Genomic DNA, 21107 nt, shown 5'->3' with positions numbered 1-21107 from the left:
TGCCACCGAGCACGTGCCCATGGCACCATGGGGAGCCGACCAGCGGCTGCAGAGTCCAGCAGGAATCTGCCCCTTCGGGCACGCAGGCAGCGGTGGGCAGGCGAGCGTGTGGAGTTAGTGGCGGCCGGAGCTCTTCCCCTCCGTCTGCCTCACTCACCCCCTGCAGCAGGTACGTGGTGTTTCAGCGCTGGTAAGGAGAGAGACTGACTGCCTGAGAAGATGGTTTCAGTTGGACACCGACGGGAGGGAAAGCTGAGCATTTTCTCTGCGGCGAGGCGTGGCGTGGGGAAGCCATGGTCAGCCCTGGGCCTCACCGCCCCCCAATCCTCCCCTGCTCCTCGCATGCTTCCTGCTGTTGCTCCCACTTTTTCTTGTTTCCCGCCGTCTCCGGCGTCCAAATGCATCAAGGCCTCTCCACGTAGTCTGAACACTGGTTGCCTTAATCACTCTGTCATTGGGACTGTGGTGTCCTGCCGGACAGCATGACATCAGAAGGACAGAGAAGCGCCGGGCATGAGCCTCAGAGCTCGCCTCCCCTCCAGCACTGTTTTGCAGAGCAGGCTGCACTTGGCCTAGGACATTGTGCCCCAGGTCGTCTTGAGTGGACACCAGCCTTGGACTGGCCCCAAAGATGGTTCTGGCAATGGGCACCTCCATCGTGCCTCACTGCATCATCCTTCCACCCGCCCACCAGCCCTTGTTGGTTGGCACATCGCACCTTTCCCTCCCTGCTGTTCTCCTATTACCTCTGCTTGCTCTGGCAACTCAGGCCTTCTGGGACCAGAGTGAGAAAGAGCTATTTGGGCTGGCTTTCTGGACCATCGATGTCAACCTATCTTAGGGGAAGCAGCTGCTGGGCTGGTGAGGGACCCCCCAACCTACCCCCAAGTGGTTGTAGGACAAGGTTTGTTCCTTGCAGCAGAACCCAGGAGGAGGAAGGTGGGTGGGTGCAGTCCGTTCCCCAGTTTGTGGCTCCTTCCAGTGGCCCTTATTTTAGTAGCAGGAACTGGCTGGACTCTGTGGCTGGGGGTGGGAAGACACTCTGAGGCACGAGGAAAGGACGTGCCAAAACTGCAGCGTGACTTGTCACGAAGCCAGGACACTCACCTCCAGTCGGAATTCACCCTCGTGGGGACTGCTTGGCGGTGCCGTAGAAGCCCAGAGGTATCTGGCTGTGGGCAGGAGGCTGGCGAGGTGGTCTGGCACCCTGATGACAACTTCCGTGGGTCTTGGGGTCCAGGGACTCTCCCTACCTAGGCTTTAGAGCAGGCCTGCTCTTCAGCTGGGGCCTGCTGGTGGACCTCAGGATTTGAAGGGTCTCCTAGGTGGGACCATTGGCCATTGGGCGGTGACCACCCCACATGGGAACACAGGTTTATCCTCAGACATTGTGAACTGGCGGTCCCGTCACAGGTCAGTGACTGCCTATGATAATGGTTGTTTTGGATCATATTGATCTTGCCTTTTTCCTCCTGCCCGGGCCCTGTGTGACTTGAATCAGTTCTGATTCTGCCTGTACATTGTCCCCGTCACCAGAAACCTGCCATGGCCTCTGTCTTCTCTGGCGGGCACCAGGGAGCCCACAAGTTCCTGGTTTCCAGACCCCCTCTTGGGTGCTGTGGGGTGATGAGGGCCAGCGGACCCATTCCACTTACCCCACTGCATGACGGTCAGGAGCGGATTTGTTACGGCATCCACCCCCAGGTTACTTGTCCGTGTTTGCGATCTGTGTGCCTGTGCTCTGAGAATAAAACACCTGAACTCACCTGCTGTGTCTGTGTCCTTGGCTCGGCCGGGAAGAGAGCTGAGAACTTTTCTTCCTGAAGGAAGCCTGTCGGTTTGTTCAAGCAGCTGTAACCAAGGCATCCCCAGAGGGGGCGGCTTTAACCAACAGAATTTTGTTTCCTCACAATTCAGGAGGCCAGACGTTGGGGAGTTTAGGCCACTGGCTCTAGAGCATCCTCATCTCTATTTCCCTTATATTCCCACAGGGCAGCGGGTTCCCTCCATCTGTGTCTGCTCCACCCCTCCTGGCACTCAATGGTAGGTTGAAGTCAATACCCTGAACGTCCCAGTGGGAACCCAGGCCCCAGCCAGGGCTCCAGCCACAGAGGTAGGCATCCCCCATGATTTCTGAGACACACCAGTCTCTAACTGCCTCTCTGGGCTACATCACCCTTCATGGTTACCCCCAAACTCTCCACAACTGTGCCCCCTCCCGACCTCAGAGTGGCTGCATGCTCCAGACGCCCTAGCACCAGTCACTGGAACCAGGCTGTGTTCACCAGCGGGAGTGCTTCCCTCTCCTGGAGGGCAGAGGTTTGTACCACGCGTGCTGCCCAGCCCCGAGTGACCAGTCACCAGTTGCTCTCGAGGGGTCAGCAGATGCACCGAGGAACCATCTGCCGGTGCCTGGGAGCAGCGTCTCGGGAGTGGGATGGCACCCGGGCTCTGCCTCCCGACCTGTCTCTGGCATGTTGGGGCTGAAGGAGGGGGACCAGCATCCCTGCGTCTTTGGTGCTATGTAGGCCGCATTCACTGGTGTGCATGCCCCCTCACCTCCTCAGTACACGTCTTCCCTCGCGTCACTGCCAAACGAGCCTTTCCTTCTGTGTGGACCCCATGCTTTTCAGTGCCCTCAAGAGTCCCAAGCAAGCAAGGGTGACAGCAGGAGGGGGCACTGCAGCGTCTAGCCAAGCTCATTGTGACCCGGGGAGCAGGTCCATTAGCTTTCATTTCCACATGCTTTGAAGCCCCTGGTGTGTGCTGTCCTGAAGGAACCGTCGGTGGCTGGCTACCCTAGTCCCCACGGGCTGGCTGCCATGCAAGCTGTCCACCCCAGGGGAGCCACCAGGGTTCAAGAGCGGTGAGAAGCCATTTCCTGTGAATCACACCGGGTCCAGTGCTCGTCTCCCACCAACAGCCCTGCTGCCCGGGGCTGTGGGCCCTCCGTTACTTGGATGATCTTCCGTGTCCATCTGGACAGGTCATGTGACATGATAACTTGCCTCCCTACACAGAGAACAGGCTTGACATTTTTAAACAGCCGTCGTTTAATTACAACTAAGCCCCGCCGGTCCCACCAATGGAAGGCCATCTGCGGTCTCAGAGGCACTGGCTCTGAAGAACCGACGTTTATGTTCTCAGTTCTGCAGAGTGGAAGTCTGAGCCAGGCTCCTGCCCGTCCATTCCTTCCTCTTCCATGCCTTGCTTGTAAGGCCATTGCAGCCAGCAGCTCCTGGCGCCCTCTGCTTGTGGACGGACCCTTCTGTGCAGCGCCCTATCCACCCCCCCACCCCCCATATCTGTGATCCTGTCTAGGACTCCACTCCGGGCACCACTCAGAGGGATTGGAATTGGGACACCCCCAGCCTTGGGTATGACTTCCCTTGGCACCGTCTTACAGGAAAGATGGGCTCCCCTTCACAGGTGCAGGGCGATGGCATCAGCATTCTCGCTCTGAGGGCGGGGCATGACTGAATCCATAACCGACGTGAAAGGAGAAGCAGCAGTTCTGCCATAATCACCGGGCTTCGCTACGCCGCGGTCCGTCCTGGTTCATGAGGGCAGAGGAGGTTTGACCAGTGCTGTAAGCCAGCTACACCGACTAGACAGCCACAGGCCTACTCTACGCCACTGCGGCACAATGCACATCTTCCCAGGTGCCCAGGGATCACCATTCCAGGCCAGACCATCTTCTGTGGCTACAGAACACCCCGATAAGCTTCAGTGTTGAAACCAGTCACGAGACCAGTGAAAGACAGCACCAGATCAGTACACAACTGGACGCCTCCTCCACCCCCACCCTCCACAGAACCAAAAGCACACATGTGGGGACACACGGATACATGCAACCAGTAAACACAAAACACTTGACCTCACTGCCATGGTGTCAATGCTGGCTGATAGGGGCCCTATCAGACAGGGTAGAACTGCCCTATGGGTTTGAGAGACTACAGGAGTAGAAAGTCTACCCATTCTTCAGAGCAGCTGGTGGTTTTGAACTGCTGGCCTTGCAGTTAGCAGCCATAACCCAGGGCTCCTATAAAGCAACCAAGGGTTACACCAGTCACAAGAGGGAAAAGGAAAACGGAGAGGCAATTTGAAAAGCAAGACTGCTCTTACGCAGTGACGTCAGTGCCCGGGGCAGGGCTACTGCTGTAACGCACGTGTTCCGTAAGACAGCCCTCAGGAGCCTGACTCTACAACAGCCCTCAGGAGCCTGATTCTACAACTCGAATACTAGAAAATGCAAGATACGCTCTAAGGGACAGCAGAAAGGAGTCAAGATTAGAACGGAGGTGCATGGAACAGGAAAATAGGATCAGCAGAAACCCAAGCCGACGTTCTGGAACAGCCGATAAAACTGGTACACGTTGAGCCAGAGAGACAACAGGAGCATTACAAAAACTTGTTTTCTTTCAAATAACTAAAATCTGAAATGGAACTTGGGGTACGTGCCCTACTTACTCACAGGGCTTAACCGTGACTGGTGGTCCCACCAGCGGGAAAGGGAGTGACAAGGCAAGACTGGTGGCTGCCTGTGTGGTGCTGGAGCCCTGACGGCTGTCCCTGGCTCCCTTCCTCCTCCACACCCACCTCCCTCCTGGTGGAACGCTTGGGGGAGAACAGCCTGCAGGGAATTTCAAACCCGTAATGTCCTGCCGATGGTCAGGGCTTGTGAAAGCACTTTGGATCATTATGAGATGGCACAATACGTGACTAAGGGAGGAAAGAATTATGGTTCCATTTTAAATGCGGTTGAGTAAATATTCTGAATTTTAAAATGTTCCTTTGCCTTTTTGGTTTTCCATCTCCATTGAATTTTAACCTCGGGTCATTTTTAGTTTCAAGGTGACTTAAATGTTAACAGCTTTTTTCCCCCAGCACCAAGGAGCCCTGGTGAAACTGGTTACGTGTGGGGCTGCTAATTGCAAGGTCAAGTTTGAAACCACTCGCTCCTCTGGGGGAGGTGGTTTTCTGCCGCCTAGTTACAGTGGAGGAAACTGACACGGGCGGTTTTACCCTGACCTACATACAGGGTCTGCCTCCACCGATGGCAGTGAACTTTTTCCAGATAAAACGTTACTGTACAATATACTGCATTTGTATTACGAGGAAATCTTTCAGAATGTTATTTTATTATTTTTCACAAGAGAAAAGCTTGTAGTTAGTTCAGGGATCGTTTGCTGGCCCTTAGGAGCATTTTCCAGTCCAGTCAGTTGGGGCACCACGCCCTGGCCCCAAAGTCCACTTTCAGCATTCCCTGGGGACCTTGCCACTCCATTCCCTTGCTGTTCCGCTGCACTCCCCCAGTGATTTGTCTCGGTGTGGTGGGATCAGGTCAGGTGCAATTCCCACACTGTGTCTCCGGTGCTGTCCCCTGTATCACCCTTAGTCACTGAGGGGCATCATGTCTCATAGTGGGGCCAGCCATGTTGTCCTCTCTGTGGACTGGCTGCTCTACTCAGGAACATCATCATCACGGCCTGGTGGGCCAGGCTGTGCTCCACTCTCTCCTCCTGCTGGAATGTTATTTTATAAGACGATGTGGTACACTTGTCATGGACAAGTATTATTCATAGTGCTAAGGAACTCTGGTAGAGCAGTGGTTAAGTGCCCAGAGGCTAATCCAAAGGTGGGCAGTTCAAAGCCAACCCCCACTAGGGGAGAAAGATCTGGCCGTTTGCTTCCCTGAAGAGTGGTCAGGTGCTCCCGTTATTGTCGACATTGTCGAGCACCTTCAGGTTGGTTCCGGCTCAAGAGTGCACACTGCCTGGTCCCCCCCTCTTCACCTTCGTTAATGTTTGAGCCCAATGGTGCAGCCACTGTGTCAGTCCATCTCATTGAGGGTCTTCCTCTTTGACTGGCCTTCCACCAAGCCATGATGTCTTTTCTCAGGGACTGGTCCCTCCTGGTAACATGTCCAAAGTACGTCAGACCACGTGTTGCCATCCTCACTTCTTAGCAGCTTTCTGGTTGCACCTCCTCCAGGACAGAGTGGCTGGTGGTTCTGACCGTCCGTGGTGCCTTCACCACCACCTGATTGAAACGCTCCCTGCTTCTGCAGCCTGCCTCGTTCACTGTCCGGCTCTCACGTGCACGCTTGGTGAGTAAAGGTGCCCGGGCTCCCCTCAGGCACACCTTCGTCCCCAAAGGGACAGCTCAAGAGGTCTTAAAGAGTAGATTTGGCCAAATTGATTTTTTAAAATAACTTGGTATTATAAATTAGGTGAGGGTTTACATTTCAGATCAACTCAACTTGGTATTCAACAATTTAAACTAACCCTTCCCTATGCACCCTTCCAATGGCATCCCCTCACCCGATCCTTGATTCCCTTCTCCACTGTGGACTAGCTCCCACGTCACCCCACTCAACACGTCAACAGTCTAGCCGGTTGCTTTCTCTTCCCTTCCCACTTTCTTGACCGTTGTTCCCATGAGCCTTGACTGAATCCAAGCAAAATGAGAGCTGGACAATTTCAACTTCTGTGTTCCTTGTGTCTAAAGATTTCAGCTTCGGAAACCCTTCTGGGCAGTTCTATTCTAGCAGGTTGCTGCAAGTGAGAATCAGCAATGGGTTACAGTTGAAGACTGTTAATCAGGGCAGGTCCTGTCCTAAGCACTTTGCTTAGGGACCCACTTGCTCGCTCACCCGCCCGCCTTACTCGACAAAAAGGAGTTGTCTCAAAGCACAAACCACAGTGTGATCAAAATAAGGACAGCTTTATTGTCTTATCGTTTCAGCTCTATTAGTCTATATATTAGACACTCTCAGAATGAGAGCACACGACTGGACTTTCACCGAGAACCGCCGAGGCTCTGGCACCACGGTCAGTGGGAAGGCTGGAACCCCGCAGTCCTCGTGGGCGCCGTTTTCACACGTTCACATTGCACACTGGACCCCCGATATATGGTCACCTCTCTATACCCATCTCACCATGGAACACAAGACAGCTTTCCTTCTCCACCCACTGTGCCCTCACACAAAACGACCCCCTAAAAGCAACCTGCAGCCTCTCTCCCTCCACACACCCAGAGCGGTGGGCTCAACCTGGGAGGGCCGCAAAGGCACGAGACAGCCAAACACCAGCCTGGACTCGGGGTTTTCACCTCGGCCCCACCTCTAATTACAACAGAATTAACCCCACAATCTTAAGCTTCTGGCGGGGGGAGTCTTCCTTTCCTGTGTGCACATCTTGACACACAGACGGAGCTCTTGAGATCATCCGAGTGAGGATTTGGCAGAAATACAACAGCTGTCACATCGGAAAAGTAAACAGGTTCATGTTTTCGAGCTGGGCGGCAGGACGCCTTCACTCCAGCTTCTCGTCTCCTTCCTCCACGTCTTTCAGGCTGAGCACGTCCAGAGACCCCTTGCCCTTCGTCTCCTTTTTGATGAGCTCATCTATTTCCCGGAAGCAGCCGGGGTCAACCAGACACACCTGCAACAGGGCGTGGAGCCATTAGTCACATGGAGACAGTCACGGATAACAGTCATAAAACACGCACTGCTCTCCGACATCTGTAAGGCAATGTCCAGGAGAGAAAGGAAGTGTCGGGCAGCAGGCCTGCCCCTAGTCCTAGCTCTTCCCTTCAGTGCCCAGGGCAGGCCCAGGGACAGGCCTCCCTGCTCACAGACAGATCCAGGGTCCCCAGGGACACAAGGGGGCTAAGGGTGGATTAGAGAATGGTGGTCCTTTTTAATGTTCAGCATTAGATTTTATAATGCAGTGAAATCACCTCTATCTCAGTTCCAAGAAGTTGGAAGGTCAATTCATAAACTTTACGGAAAGTTCTGGGACGAGTTTAGAACTTGAGGTCAGATGTGTTGTTTCACATCTAAAGGGAACATTCCTGACGATAACAATTCCCACAGCTCAGTTCCTGGTCGAGAGGCTTTCCCACCCTCAAGACTGACACCTCACTTCTCCTTGGAGTTGTGGGGTCAGGCCCTAAGCACAGGCTGCTTCCAAAGGCTCTCTGGCAAAGCCAGAGGACTAGCTTTGATTTTTACTTCTATCTTTCTAATGAGAGAAGCCTCATTAGAAAATGTTTTTGCATTTTCATAAAGACTGATTTCCAGTCTAAACCAAACACCACAAAAATCAAAGAATATTCAAAATGTAGTTTTTCATTTAGGAATGTATTCTTGGCACATAACACGTATTTCATGCAATCTCCGATGGCCTATTCACACTTGAAAAAACTTTGTGTATATGAGATATATGACCCACACATGCACATACCTCAAAGCTGCTACTCCTTAATTTGTAACATTCAATTCACTAAATGTTTCCAAATGAGTTGCAACATTAATTGTTCAGGATTCCTGTACAATTCTATTAGCATATAAAGTAGTATTTATTTCTCTAGCTATTTCATAGTCTTTGTAAAATAAGCATTGCTTTCGATGGACCAGTAAAAACACATGTTTTTGCATCTAAAGTGAACACAAACAAAACAGTAGCATGTTGAGTGTAAAAACCACACACCCAGGGGTTCTGACTCATTTGGACCGGTTCAGTTTTGGCCCAGAGAAACTGGAGCAGACCGACATTTGTAGAAGTGGGGGTTAACTGCAATAAACTAGCTCTACTTACATCTTGACCTTTTAATCTAGGACTAAGAGAAGCAGCTCCTTGTTCACACCTTTTAGATGCTTGTCAACTTGATGATTAGAGAATCAACTGTGGGCAAAGAAAGAGGAGTATATTTTTCTTACAATTTCTAACTGCTGACCGTAGTCTTCACTCTCTATGACCTTGAGCAGGGGCTTCAGCTTCTCTTTCAGCTTCTTGCCGTCACCCACGGGCAGCAGGAAGCGCAGCCGCATGTGAGCACGCTCGATCTTCATGGTCTCCTTCAGCTGCTTGATCACCTCCAGCGCCTGCCGAGACAGGAGGAAAACGCCGGCAATCCCTTGACTTCCTCTGCCACTGCCACAGGGTCCTCAAACCACAGCCGTTCTCCGTTGGACCCAGCCTCGTTCCCTGATGGACACCAGCCACAGCACCCATCACGCCCACTCCTAGGAATGCAGCCAGGAGCAGGACGCGACACAGTGACACAAAGGCTGTGCGCACGTTTCAAAGCAGCACTGTTCACAGCGGCAAAAACGTGGAACCCCCCCCCAACAAATATGGCACCCCTACAACGGCCTATCATTCAGCCATGAAAAGGGCAAACATGACAGGGATGGACAAAGGAAACCTCTGCTTCACCGAAGAAGCCAGATATAAAAAGGCAACATAATGTTTGACTCCATTTAGGTGATAAGCTCAAATTAGACACCAACCAACCAGGACGCACTGCCATCAAGTCCATTCCAACTCTAGACCAAGCCACAGCGAGGGAAAGTAGGGCCAGTGATAGGGCCCTTGGGGAAGAGGGGCCTGGGCTACTCTACGGCGCAGTGAAGCTGAAGTGAGGCAGTGGGCAAAGCGGCAAAACTCTGAAAATGCTGACATGTACATCTTGAAAGGGTGATCTTTAGGGTAAGCGGATAACAAAAGCTAAAAAGCGAGTTAGAAAACCCTTTAAAAATCTAAATGTAAAAAAAAAATCTAAATGTAAAAAAACAATCTGTCATCTTTAAAAGCTTGTTTTGGATAATTTGGTGGAAAGTGGGACTCTTATGTGTTTTTTGGTTAAAAAAAACACAACAAAAAACCCCAACAGTTACAGCACCTCTCTCTGCAGCCCATCAGTGCCCCTGCAAAGGGCACTAACAGGTAAACCAGTTTAGTCTGCGGAGCACAAGCACACCTCTCGATAATTCCGTGGAGAAAGCCATCCTCAGTGATGCACTCCGAGGCGCTGGCCTCACTCACCTGCTGCTTCGTGCTCTTGTTGGCTTTGACCGAGTAGTGGATGTCCTTCATGGCCCTCTCGATGAGGATGACCGTGTAGGGCCGCTTTGTTTCGGGGTTCACACATTTGTCGGCCACGATCGTCGCAATGTCGCGAAACATCTGCTCCAGCTGTGTGTGCCTCTCTTTGTCAGACACCTGAACCTCGCCTTTCATCAAAATCTGGGGGCGGGGGGGGAACAGATCAATGTCCTTCTCTGTTTCTCGCTAACTACTCACAAGGAGGACTACGTGGCAGAGACGATGGATGCACTGGATAGCACATACTCCAAGGGTCTCGCTCACTCAGGGTGCCCCGGGGAGCGGGTCAACGGCACTTTCAGCAAAGGTCCCAGGAGTTAAAATACTTAAAACCCTATTCCCGGGACCAGTACATTTAAACAACACATACAGGGGATCACTTTGTGGAAGAGGGCTTGATTTCTGCAGGCTTTGGCAAATGAGAAGCACGGCCTGAATGATTACGAGTACAGTCGTGGGGGCTTAAGTGCAGCAGGAGGTTGATGGTTAGAACCATGAGACGGATGTGACAACCTGCTCAGGAAACCAACAGTGACCCTCGGAGCCCACCTGTTTACAGATCTCCGTCTGGTCGTCGGTCCCAAAGGCACTGACGAGGTCTTCCTTCTTGGCCACCTGACCTTTCGAGACATTGACAAACACCGAGTGGGTCTGCAGAACCTCGTCCAGGTCTTTCTCCCTTGGGAGAGCCAGAGAGAAAGGGTCCAGTGAGCAACTGGGAGGCACAGGCGCTCAGTCGCCTGTGAACACCACAGGGCAGAGCACGAGGAACACCCCTTAGGGACAGCCAATGCAGAGGAATCCATTTCGAAACGCCCACGGATAGTCGCCTTTCTTCAGTTCAGGCAGTCTCGTCACACCAAGGCTTGGGAGAAAGACGAGGCTTTCTGCTCCCAGAAGGAAACCCGCAGGGAAGTTCTCTGCCTAGAGAGCCGCCGGAGTCGGGAATTGTCGCGCGGCCGTGAGTTCGGAGCTCTGCTGAGTGGAGCAGAGGGTCAAGGAAGCGTGTGCAACAGGCTGGGGATTAGGGTGTGGACGCAGGGCCGGCTGGTGTCCCTAGAGGGCGGAGCGGAGTCACTCACTACGCACTTAGGAAAAACCACTGGGCACGGTGGGTTTGGTTCGGCTTGGGTGCTGGGCCATCAGAGGTCCCATAATCTGCGAAGTGTTGGGAAGATGAAGCTTTGGGCTTTATTATTTCGGAAAAAGAGCCTCCAATCACGGGGCTTCTCGGTGGTCTCTCAGGTGAACCACCCCACGGCAACAACCCAACATAAACCACGAAGGCACGACGGGCGCCGCGGTTCAGGCGCCCAGCTCGGGCCTGGCTCCCGGCAGGGAGGGGCGACCCCCGTGTCCTTCCCGGCGGGACGCACCCCAGCTGGGCCCCGCTCCCCGCCCACCCCACCGGGGCCGCTCCGCCCGGTCACTCACACGCCGCTCCGCCAGCCAACGACCTTGTTTTTGTAGCAGGCGATTTCGAAGCGCTTCCCGGCGCGCTTCATGCGCACCACGGCCACATTGGTGAGGCGGATCTGGTTGGTGGGGGTGAAGATGGACATGGCGGCTGCTCACCGGCCTCGCGTCCGGCGAACCAGGCTGACCCCGCCACCAGCGCTGCGGTAACGTCCCCGCAGCGGCCAATAACGACCACGAAGCGCGCGGCCCCTCAGACGAGCGCGGCCCAGCCAGCCGCCGCAATGCACCGGGGCGACTTAGTGCGCAGGCGTCAGCGGGGCGCCCCGCCCCGCAGGAAAGGCGAGCGACGACGCCTGCGCCTCGGGGCTTTTGCGACAGCACGCCGCGCCGTAAAGAGGAGCGGCCTGGCTTTACGGAAGAGCGCCAAGAGCCTTGTCCCAGCCGTCAGCGTTCCCCCTCCAGTCTTCCCGTCTCGGTCCCCTCTCCTGTCTCACAACCACCGTGTCACCAGGGCTCCTGAGAACCATGCCTGGTTCCTAAAAATCCACTTATGTCGTGAAAGTGAGATGATGCAGTGTCCGCCCGGAGGGGCTTGTTTTGCGCAGTGTGATGCGTTCGAGGCTTACTCAGGTTACCCTGTTCGGGCACACACCAGACTTCGTTTCTGTTTATGGCCGAGTAATATTCCACCGTATGGAAATAGCACATTTTGCTTATCCATTCATGTCAGAAGCAAGGATGCTGACATTTTGTCATACCTACTTTTAAACAAAAATGTGATCAGGGTGAAGGTTTCCTGAGCAAGTTTGTTTTTCCAGCCGCAAGTTACACACGTTATGTCGTAACCTTGGTTGTAGCCCCTTCGATGTAAGAGCCACACCCCCCCCCCCCCCGGATCCGTTCATCCTACCTCTTCTTGTTCTCTGAGCTTTGTTTTTGGGCAATTGTGGCTCTCTTATTTCCCCAGGGTTCACTGTTCTGAGGAGTATGTTCTTCACAAGTATTCTTTTTCACTTTATAGACCTGTAGACCTGTGTTTTGTTTGGGCCGGGCCTGGTCTGTGTGTTTGGGCCAGGACCGGACCATGCAGCCCCTTCCCCCAGCTCTCCCGGGAGATAGCCTGCTAAGTTGTGCAGCACACCCACCCCACCCTTGTCTCTCAAGGCCAGATCTGGATGATGCAGCCTCTTCCCAGACATTCCAAGAAGCTGGTCTGTCAAGGACTCAGACTGCACCATCAGCTTTCTTCACCTCATTTGCATATTTTCCCTGACCCAAATCCTACAAATATCCCTCTACCAGGATGACAGGCGCCATTTCCCTGACCTAACTCGTTGGGAGCTCAAGATGCTCCTGTCCTTTTCTCTGCTCTCCCTTCCCTCCTGGGAGCTCTCTCCCTGCCCTAATAAAGCGGTCTCTTAACCTCAGCTTCCTTGTCTCAATTCTACCTTCGTTCTGTGTCTCAGTTTTTACCTCTCATGTTTTGTTTGGCTTGTAAGGTAGTTCTCAGGGGTGGCTTCAGTGCCAGGTTTGAAGTCTGGACTTTTTTATTATTCCGAATTATGTTCTGCACTCCCCCACCCGCATTCTGTCTAGGACAGTGGTTCTCAACCTTCCTAATGTGAGATCCTTTAATACAGTTCCTCGTTATTTTGTTGGTACTTCATAACTGTAATTTTGCTACTGTTATGAATCGCCATGTAAATATCTGATGTGCAGGATGTATTTTCACTGTTACAAATTGAACATAATTAAAGCATAGTGATTAATCACAAAACAATATATAATTATATATTATGAAATATTTATTTCTAATGGCAAATAAATGAAATTTTGTCTTGAAGCAAGGTGTAGCGTAACAGTCTTAATATAACAAGAGTAAACTACATTGCTACATTTTGCGACAGTATGCGTAAAAAGCCAATGTCAGTGTGAAGGTTGAGATTGAGGAGCGATGATGTGGTTCCTAAGACCATCAGAAATATGTGTTTAACATGGTCTTAGGTGACCCCTGTGAAAAGATCGTTAGACCCCAAAGGGGTCGCAACCCACAGGTTGAGAACCGCTGGTCTAGGAACTTCAGTGGTTAAGATGAGAGCTACAGTTGTATCCAGACACCTTCGAGTTATTTGGTTTCAGGTGTATTAGAGCTTAGATTCTGAGCACTTCGGTTTATAAAAGGATATGGAGGGTGGTCCCAGTAGTGTAATGGTTAGGAGTTGGGCTGTGAACCTTAAGCTCTGAAGTTCAAAACCACCAGATGCTCCTTTGGAGAAAGGACTTTCTACTCCCATAGAGAGTTACAGTCTTGGAATCCCACTGGAGCAGTCCTGCTCTGTCCTATAATAGGGTCACTGTGAATCAGCATTGATTCAATGGCAGTGAGTTTGAGTTATTATTATTTTTTAATGGATGGTAGTGGCAGCCTTAAATCTGTTTGCAGAGTTCCTACATAGATTAACCTTCTATTGAATTCTTTTTGATCTTTAACCAAGGATGTAGATCATCTTGCTCTCAGGAAAGTGCCTTGGAGAGTGAATTGAAGAATGGATTGCTCTCCAACCAATCCAAGGAGGGCAGTCTTTCTCTTAGGGGCTTGCCTAGCTGTGTCCTTGATGGAGGTCGCTGTACGGGGGACAGTATAGGGGGCTCACATAGTTATGAATCATGCCCTATCAGTCTTACCTTAACTGCCCTGGTTGGAAGACCCTGGACCAATAGAGTAAGCCCTTCTATCTTACAATGCATATGTTCCAATCATGGCCCAGTTTCTGCTTCTGTAGTCCTGCCTGTGACTGTGATATCCTGATCTAGCACCGATCATGCTTCTGTGACAGTTTCCTTTGCCCACCCATGCCTTTTTTTGGGTAGTTAGTTCAAGGATTGTTTGTTGGCCTTTAGGAGTGTTTTCCAGTCCAGTCTGTTGGGGCACCACGCCCTGGCTCCAAAGTCCACCTTCAGCATTCCCTGGGGACCTTGCCGCTCCTTTTCCTTGCTGTTCTGTTGCACCCCTTAGTGTTTTGCCTTGGTGAGGCAGGATCAGATCAGGTGCAATTTCCACAGTGTCTTTGGTGTTGTTGCCTCTAGGGCTATGGGTCAGTGAGGGGCATCATGTCTCATAGTAGGGCCGGCCATGTGGTCCTCTCTGTCGACTAGCTGCTCTAATTGGGAACACTGTCCACATGGCACCAGGCCAAGATGTGCTCCACTCTCTCTTCCTCCCCCTTCATCTGCTCCCATGTGCTCTGATCAGATATGTCTTTCTCCCAGAGTTGCAGAATCAATGCGGTCCTTTGAAATAAATTCTTCTGGGGGGAGGGGCAGGTATCCATGTAGTAGTTGGGATTGAGGCCGGCCCTCCCAGACCCATGCCTTTTTTTAAAGTTGGGTTTCTCATGTCTTGATGATATCTCAACCTTGTGCTAATGGCCTCCTTCCTCCAGATGATGTTTCGATGACTGTGTTGTCTTTGTCTCTTTTAAGACTTGATAAATGAATTGCGCTGATACCAAGGGCTCAAGGAGAAAGCAAATGTTTTGAGAATGATGAGGGAAACAAATGTACAAATGTGCTTGACACAATGGATGTGTGTGTGGATTGTGATAAGAGTTGTACGAGCCCCCAATAAAATGATTTTTTTAAAAGGCTTGATAAGTGTTCCTCTTAAATTATAATCAAGACTGGGGGCCTCTTTTGTACCATGAAACACAGGGTAGTGGAGGCTGTGGCTTGTGTGTCCCATTAGTCCTTTGGCTTGCTTCCTTACATCTCTGATTTTCTTCACTCTTCCATCTGCTGGGTGGAGACTAATAATTGCTTCTTAGATGCACACAGTGGCTTCAACAATGGGCTCAGACATAGGAACCATTGTGAGGGTGGCAGGGGATCGGGCAGTGTTTCCTTCTGTTGGGCATGGGGCCAACAGTTAGTTATGGGTCAGAGCTGACTTGATGGCAACGAACAGCAGCAACAACAGACGTCCACCCGCTGGCTTGTGCATACTTAGGACATGTTATCAGCAGTTTTACATATTTTGGACATGTTCATGACAGTCACTGGAGAACGGCATCCTGCTTAGTAGAGAGAGGGTCAGTGAGATGGATCGATGGAGTGGCTGCAAGGACGGCTTCAAACATAGCAACGACTGTGAGGAGGGTGCAGGACCGGGCAGTGGGTACATGATGGCCTTTCTGCGTGGGAACCGAGTCGATGGATGGTACCCAACAAGAACAGCATTCACTGGTTGAAGTGCCTTTGGGTCGTTTCCACCTTTCGGCAGTTGTGAAAGAGCGATCGTGAACTGGGCTGTACACGAGTCTCCACAGGTCTCTCTGGGTGTACTCCCCAGCCCTACTTTTTTCTCCCGTTTCTTAATTTAAACTGCCCCTGGTTCCTTTAGCAGCTTGACTGTCCAGCCTGAATTACTCTACCCTTGGGAGAAAGACAGGGCTTTCTACTCCCTTAAAGAGTTACATTTCCAGAAACCCGCCCGGGCACTTCTCCTCTGTCCTGTAGGGTCCCTGTGAGTCCACTGGACAGCAGTGAGCAGGAGCGGCTGGAGGTCTGGGCGGTGCTTGATTCTAGACACGCCCCCCGCGCCTCGAGCCAATCCGGTGAAACGAGAACGCTCCGGCCCAAACCCCGAGATCTGGGCGGAGCCTCATCTTAGGCCCGCCTCCTCCCCACCTGAGCCAATCGGGCGGGACCGTGAGCACGCCGGCTTCCTTGCCCGCGAGTGGCATGGCTGCCCCCAGTGCGCTTGGCTCCAGACTTGAAATCCACGCTGGGCTGTTTAGTTGAGGGGTGTCCCGCCCCCATCGAGGGTCCCAGGGCCCACTGACTGGTCTGGGGGCAGCGCCGGGGCTCTGAGGACCATGGGTAAGGCCCCCTGAGGGCAAGGGTCGTGGGGCGGGACTTGGGGGTGGGCAGCGTTTCTCTGGGACCCTCGCCGGGCGGTCAGGCGCCCTGGGCTCGCCATGCCCTCCTTGGACAACCTCGCTGCGGGGCAACAAGGTGTGAACGTCCCTTTCGGCCTGGCGTTTGTCTCGCGGGGCCAATGGGTGACTTTAGGAGGAAACGAAATTCTAACCCCAAATAAAACGGTCTTCTCCCTGCTGACCCACGTGTGTTGGGGCTTCCCGCCCTTCCTGGGGTACAGCTACATGTGGCAACCTATCCTTCTCTTTTGGCACCTGCCCCCTAGGTTCCATAATTGAAGCCAGGGTCGTGGGCATCCTTTAAAATGTGGGGCTTGAGAGGTCAGTTAGCTGCCGGTCTTTTATAAAGAGCCAGGGAGGATGGTCTTTCAACATAAACATTGACAACAATTTACTTTGACTTGCAGTTTTTCTTACAGGACAAGCAGAACAAAACAACATGAACTCAGGGTTCCACATCAAGGGTTTTCATTGTTTATACCTGTGCTTTCCAATGCTTATGGCCACATGAAAGTACAGTGTTACACCCCGCCTTTTTATTTTTGAGTCTGTATCATTACGATAATTTCATCAATTAACATGAAGTGTATGCATATTTTTACTAGGCTCATTTTTCTATAGATTTCTTAACCAGGTTGCCGAATAAGAAGGGTTGGGGTTACTTTTTTTTCTTTTTCATTCTTAAAATAGGGACTAACTTGGAAATAGTTTCAAGGGTTCATCTACTTTCATGATTTCAGAAAAGCTAGAGAAATAATTCTTGTCTAAATTGCCCCTTTTCAGGATTCTTCTTTTTTTTTTTTTAATGTTTTATTAGGAGCTCATAAAACTCTTACCACAATCCATACACATATCAATTGTGTAAAGCATATTTGTACATTCATTGCCCTCATCATTCTCAAAATATTTGCTCTCCACTTAAGCCCCTGGCATCAACTCCTCATTTTTCCCCTCCCTACCCGCTCCCCTCTTCCTCATGAACACTTGATAATTTATAAATTATTATTTTGTCATATATTGCCCTGTCCGGTGTTTCCCTTCACCCACTTTTCTGTTGTCCGTCCCTCAGGGAGGAGGTCACGTGTAGATCCTTGTAATCGGGTTCCCCTTTCCAACCCACCAAGAATTACTTCTCTAGCTTCTCTGGAGTCACGAAAGTAGATGAATCCTTGAAACTATTTCCAACATAAAATCCACACCTTATTCAAAAAAGAAAACAACAACAAAAATAGGGACTGACATCTTTATGTATGTAACTGCAGGCAAAACTGTGTCCTAGGATAACAGTGAACATTCTGTTTGCAAGTTTTATCAATACTGCGTCTGTATTAATTTAAATTTAGGTCCTTCTTTGGATACATGGGACTTCTCCTCACCTTTCATATCATTATGGATAAACCGATTTTACATATATCTGGGCTTCGCCTTTGGCATTGGCCTTTGGATTTGTGCCCAGATTGTCATCAAGAAGCAGGTGAGTAGAGTCCTTTTTTTTTCCTTGAATAATATTTTTATTGACATAGCTTACTCATTCCAATATATTCCTTCCCTCCCCCTACAGTTCTGTTCAACCCCACCCATGGCTGTACAATCATCAATGCTCTCAATTCCCCAGTATAATGTATAAGAGGATGGCTAGGCATTAGATTTTGTAGCAAATTTAAAGTGTAGAATTACTACGGTTTTCAGAATAATTGAGAAGACCTTTCAGTAACTTTTCTCTTGGTTTCCTAGACTTTTTTTTCAGACTAAAACATCTGAGTTATTATGGGCTACATTACTTCGATGGACTGTGGATGTCTCATTTTTCAAACCAAATAGATCAAGTTCACTGCCATTCAGTCGATCCTGACTCTTCATTCTTAAGATATAGGAAAATTTTATAATGAAAAATTACACCCTGAAAGAAAAACAAAACACACACACACACACACACACACACACCAAACCAAAACCTGTCTTGGGTTCTAAGGGGTCGCAGTCTTCTCTGTAGGAGCCCTGATGGCATCGTGAACAGTTTGAAACCACCAGCTGCTCCAAGGGAGAAAGATGAGGCTTTCTACTCCTGCAAAGAGTCACAGTCTCAGAAACTCACAGCGGTCGTTCTACTCTGTCCTATGTGGTCTCTGAGTCAGAATTAACGTGATGACAGTGAGTTTGGTTTTCTGGTTTCAGCCAATCTGTAAGGCGCCCAAGAAGCCCTGACATAGTGGTTTGCACATTGGGTTGCTAACCTCAAGGTCAGCAGTTCAAACCCACCAGCTGTTCCCTGGGAGAAGGATGAGGCTTGCTGTTCCCGTAAAGAATTATAGTCTCAGAAACCCACAGGGCAGCCCTACGCTGTCCTATTGGGCTGCTATGAGTCAGAGTGGACTTGACGGCAGTGAGTTTGGTATGTTAATTAAAGATCGGAAAAGTAAAACTCCACTGTTATTCCAACAGTTACAAATGAATGGATGTGCAGCTCTATTCTGGAGGGAATGCGAGTCGGAATTGTGTCTTTATTATTTTAAAAATAATTTTATTGGGGGCTCTTACAACTCTTATCACAATCCATACATACATTCATTGTGTCATGCACATTTGTACATTTGTTGTGATCATCATTTTCAAACATTTTCTTTCCTCTTGAGCCCTTGGTATCAGCTCCTCATTTTTCCCCCTTCCCCTCCTTCCCTCATGAACCCTTGATAATTTACAAATTATTATTAGTTTTTTCATATCTTACACTGACTGATATCTCCCTTCACCCACCTTTCTATTGTCCATCCTCGTGGGAGAGTTAAGTGTAGATCCTTGTGATTGGTTCCCCCTTCCTTCCCCCACCTTCCCCATACCCTCCTGGGGTCTTGCCTTTAAAGGGCCTGATGGCACAAGGGCTCCTGCTTTGATGAAGGAGCTCAGGTGGCACAGTGGGTAAGCGCTCGATGGATAATCGGAAGGGTGGTAGTTGGAACTTGCCAGCTGCTCCGCGGGAGAAAGACCTGGCCGTCGGTCTTGTAAAGGTGGCAGCTGAGGAATAGCACTGAGGAGATCTGTCCGTGTGGATTTTTGAGACTGCCACTTTTTACAGGAGTAGAAAGCCTTGTCTGTCTCTGGCGGAGCGGCTGGTGGCTCCACACTGCTGACCTTGTGGTTATAAGCCCGCAGTGTAACCCACTACACCACCAGGGCTCCTCCAAAGAACTGGGTCAGGGGCTGCTCATTGTCATGCGTACTGCAGTTGGGACAAGATGCAGATCTGATGGAGACTATATGTGCTCGTTTATTGTCCAGGACAAGAACTCACCGGAGAAGTCGGTTCCAAAAGCCACTTGGGGTCCGATGACGCCTGGCTCTGCCCCCCATCACAAGCAGGAGGTCTTGGTGTCGGGAGTGAAGATTTTCTATGCTTCCCAGACTGGAACTGCCAAGGCAAGAATTGTTCTTGGCGCTTCGCCTCGGCTGTCCCAATTTACAAACATTTCTGAAAAGTGTCCCTTAGCGAGGAACGGAATTGGTCTTCTGGTCTTGCTTTTCTCCCCTGGTTCTATTGGACATTTTTCATGTCTGGAATGGTGCCTGGGCTTTATCCCTTGTGCCCAATTCCAGCTGGTTGGCGCCAACCAAAGAGCCCAAGAGCTGAGCGGCGGCAGTTTGAGCCCACCAGTCACTGCTGAGGAGCAGCGGGAGGCTGCCTGCTCCATCAAGATGTACACCCTTGGAAACCCCTACAGGGTTGCTCGCTGGGAGGTGCAGTCGGATCGATGGCAGTGGGTTTGGGTGGGGCAGTGCGGGGCTGGGTGTAGGGACAAGAAAGTGGCAGTCACCTTGTGCGGGCTGGGCCCAGCATCCTGGGAGAACCCCATTAACTTTGAATTCCTTGCTGCCACCAACCTTTCTGAAGCCGCCGGCTCTGACTTCTCACAGTCCAGGAGCCCTCCTGAAACAAGGTGCCACTGAAAGAGGCCTTCCGAGCACTGCTCACATCCACGTGCTGCCTGCTGCTTCGTTGCAAACGCCCCAGCCGCGCAGTGCTTTCTAGGAAAGGCCTTCCAGCAAGGCTTCCCTGTGGGAGGCAACAAGGAAAGCTCAAGGACTGGCTTTTTGCAGCTGCGATGCCACCGAGATGGTTTTACTGCCCTCGTGTGGGTCTGGTTGAGACTCTGACTTCTTTCGGAGTTAGATTAAAAATATTTTCTTTAGGGAATGTTTACTTTTAGTTTTTTAATAGGAGTACGTTGTTTCATGTCGTAACTGAAGGTCACACACCCGCCTTCTGAACTCAGCATGAAAGGGGCCACCTTCAGGGTCTTTGGCCTGCCCACACACAGTCGGTGCGTGTTGCTTGTGGTCTTGCTGTTAGAAACCTTCCGTCCAGTCAGTTTGGGCTCAGTAGTGGTCATCTCCCAGGGACCATGCCCTTCACGAACGTCTGTGTGCTTGGTTTGCCACAGCAAAGAAAGGCGGGGCTTTCTGGTCCTGTAAAGAGTTTGAGTCTCAGGAACTGAACAAGGGGAGCAGCTCTACTCTGCCCTGCAGCGTCACCGTGTGTTGGCATCAACTTGCTGGCTGGGAGTTTGGTTTTTGGTCTGAGTCTGGTGGGACAAAGCCGCTCAAATGTCGAAGAGCCAATTTAGACACCGGCTCCTTAGGTCCTGTCCCAGGAGAAAGGCAGGGCTTTCTGCTCCCATGAAGAGATGAGTCACGAAAAACCCCAGGGCCCGTTCTCCCCTGTCCTCTGGGGTCACCGTGAGTCAGAGTGACCCGATGGCAGTGAGTTTGGCTTGGCTGAATGGCATGACCTGAGAGAGGAGCCTGGTGGCGCATGGCTAAGGCACGTGGCTGCCAACTGCGAGGTGGGTGGCTCACACCTGCA

General features: G+C 51.1%; 2 protein-coding genes across 3 annotated transcripts in view; one reads left to right on the top strand and one right to left on the bottom strand.

The window, feature by feature from the left end:
* Positions 1-6707: 6707 nt before the first annotated feature.
* On the bottom strand, positions 6708-11608 carry SBDS (SBDS ribosome maturation factor). The gene is made up of 5 exons (XM_075565005.1): positions 11328-11608; positions 10443-10572; positions 9834-10034; positions 8726-8890; positions 6708-7445 (listed from the first exon to the last, which is right to left on the bottom strand). The coding sequence occupies exons 1-5, from the start codon at positions 11453-11455 to the stop codon at positions 7317-7319; spliced, it is 753 nt and encodes a 250-aa protein (XP_075421120.1). The 5' UTR covers positions 11456-11608; the 3' UTR covers positions 6708-7316.
* Positions 11609-16009: 4401 nt separating this feature from the next.
* The window catches only part of LOC142462783 (S-adenosyl-L-methionine-dependent tRNA 4-demethylwyosine synthase TYW1-like), an 87015-nt gene continuing 81917 nt past the window's right edge, over positions 16010-21107 (top strand). The window contains exons 1-3 of one of the 2 annotated variants that reach the window (XM_075565003.1): positions 16010-16190; positions 17593-17723; positions 19526-19663. In XM_075565003.1, coding sequence (XP_075421118.1) covers positions 16187-16190; positions 17593-17723; positions 19526-19663 — 273 coding nt within the window. In that variant the 5' untranslated portion in view covers positions 16010-16186. The remainder of the gene's footprint in view (positions 16191-17592; positions 17724-19525; positions 19664-21107) is intronic. The other variant, XM_075565004.1, reaches the window with a different exon arrangement.

This window comes from Tenrec ecaudatus, chromosome 12 (assembly GCF_050624435.1).
Source record: "Tenrec ecaudatus isolate mTenEca1 chromosome 12, mTenEca1.hap1, whole genome shotgun sequence".
In the NCBI taxonomy this organism is placed as follows: Eukaryota; Metazoa; Chordata; class Mammalia; order Afrosoricida; family Tenrecidae; genus Tenrec; species Tenrec ecaudatus.
Note: the sequence above shows the minus strand (reverse complement) of the source record. Positions and strands in the feature narration are given on the sequence as shown.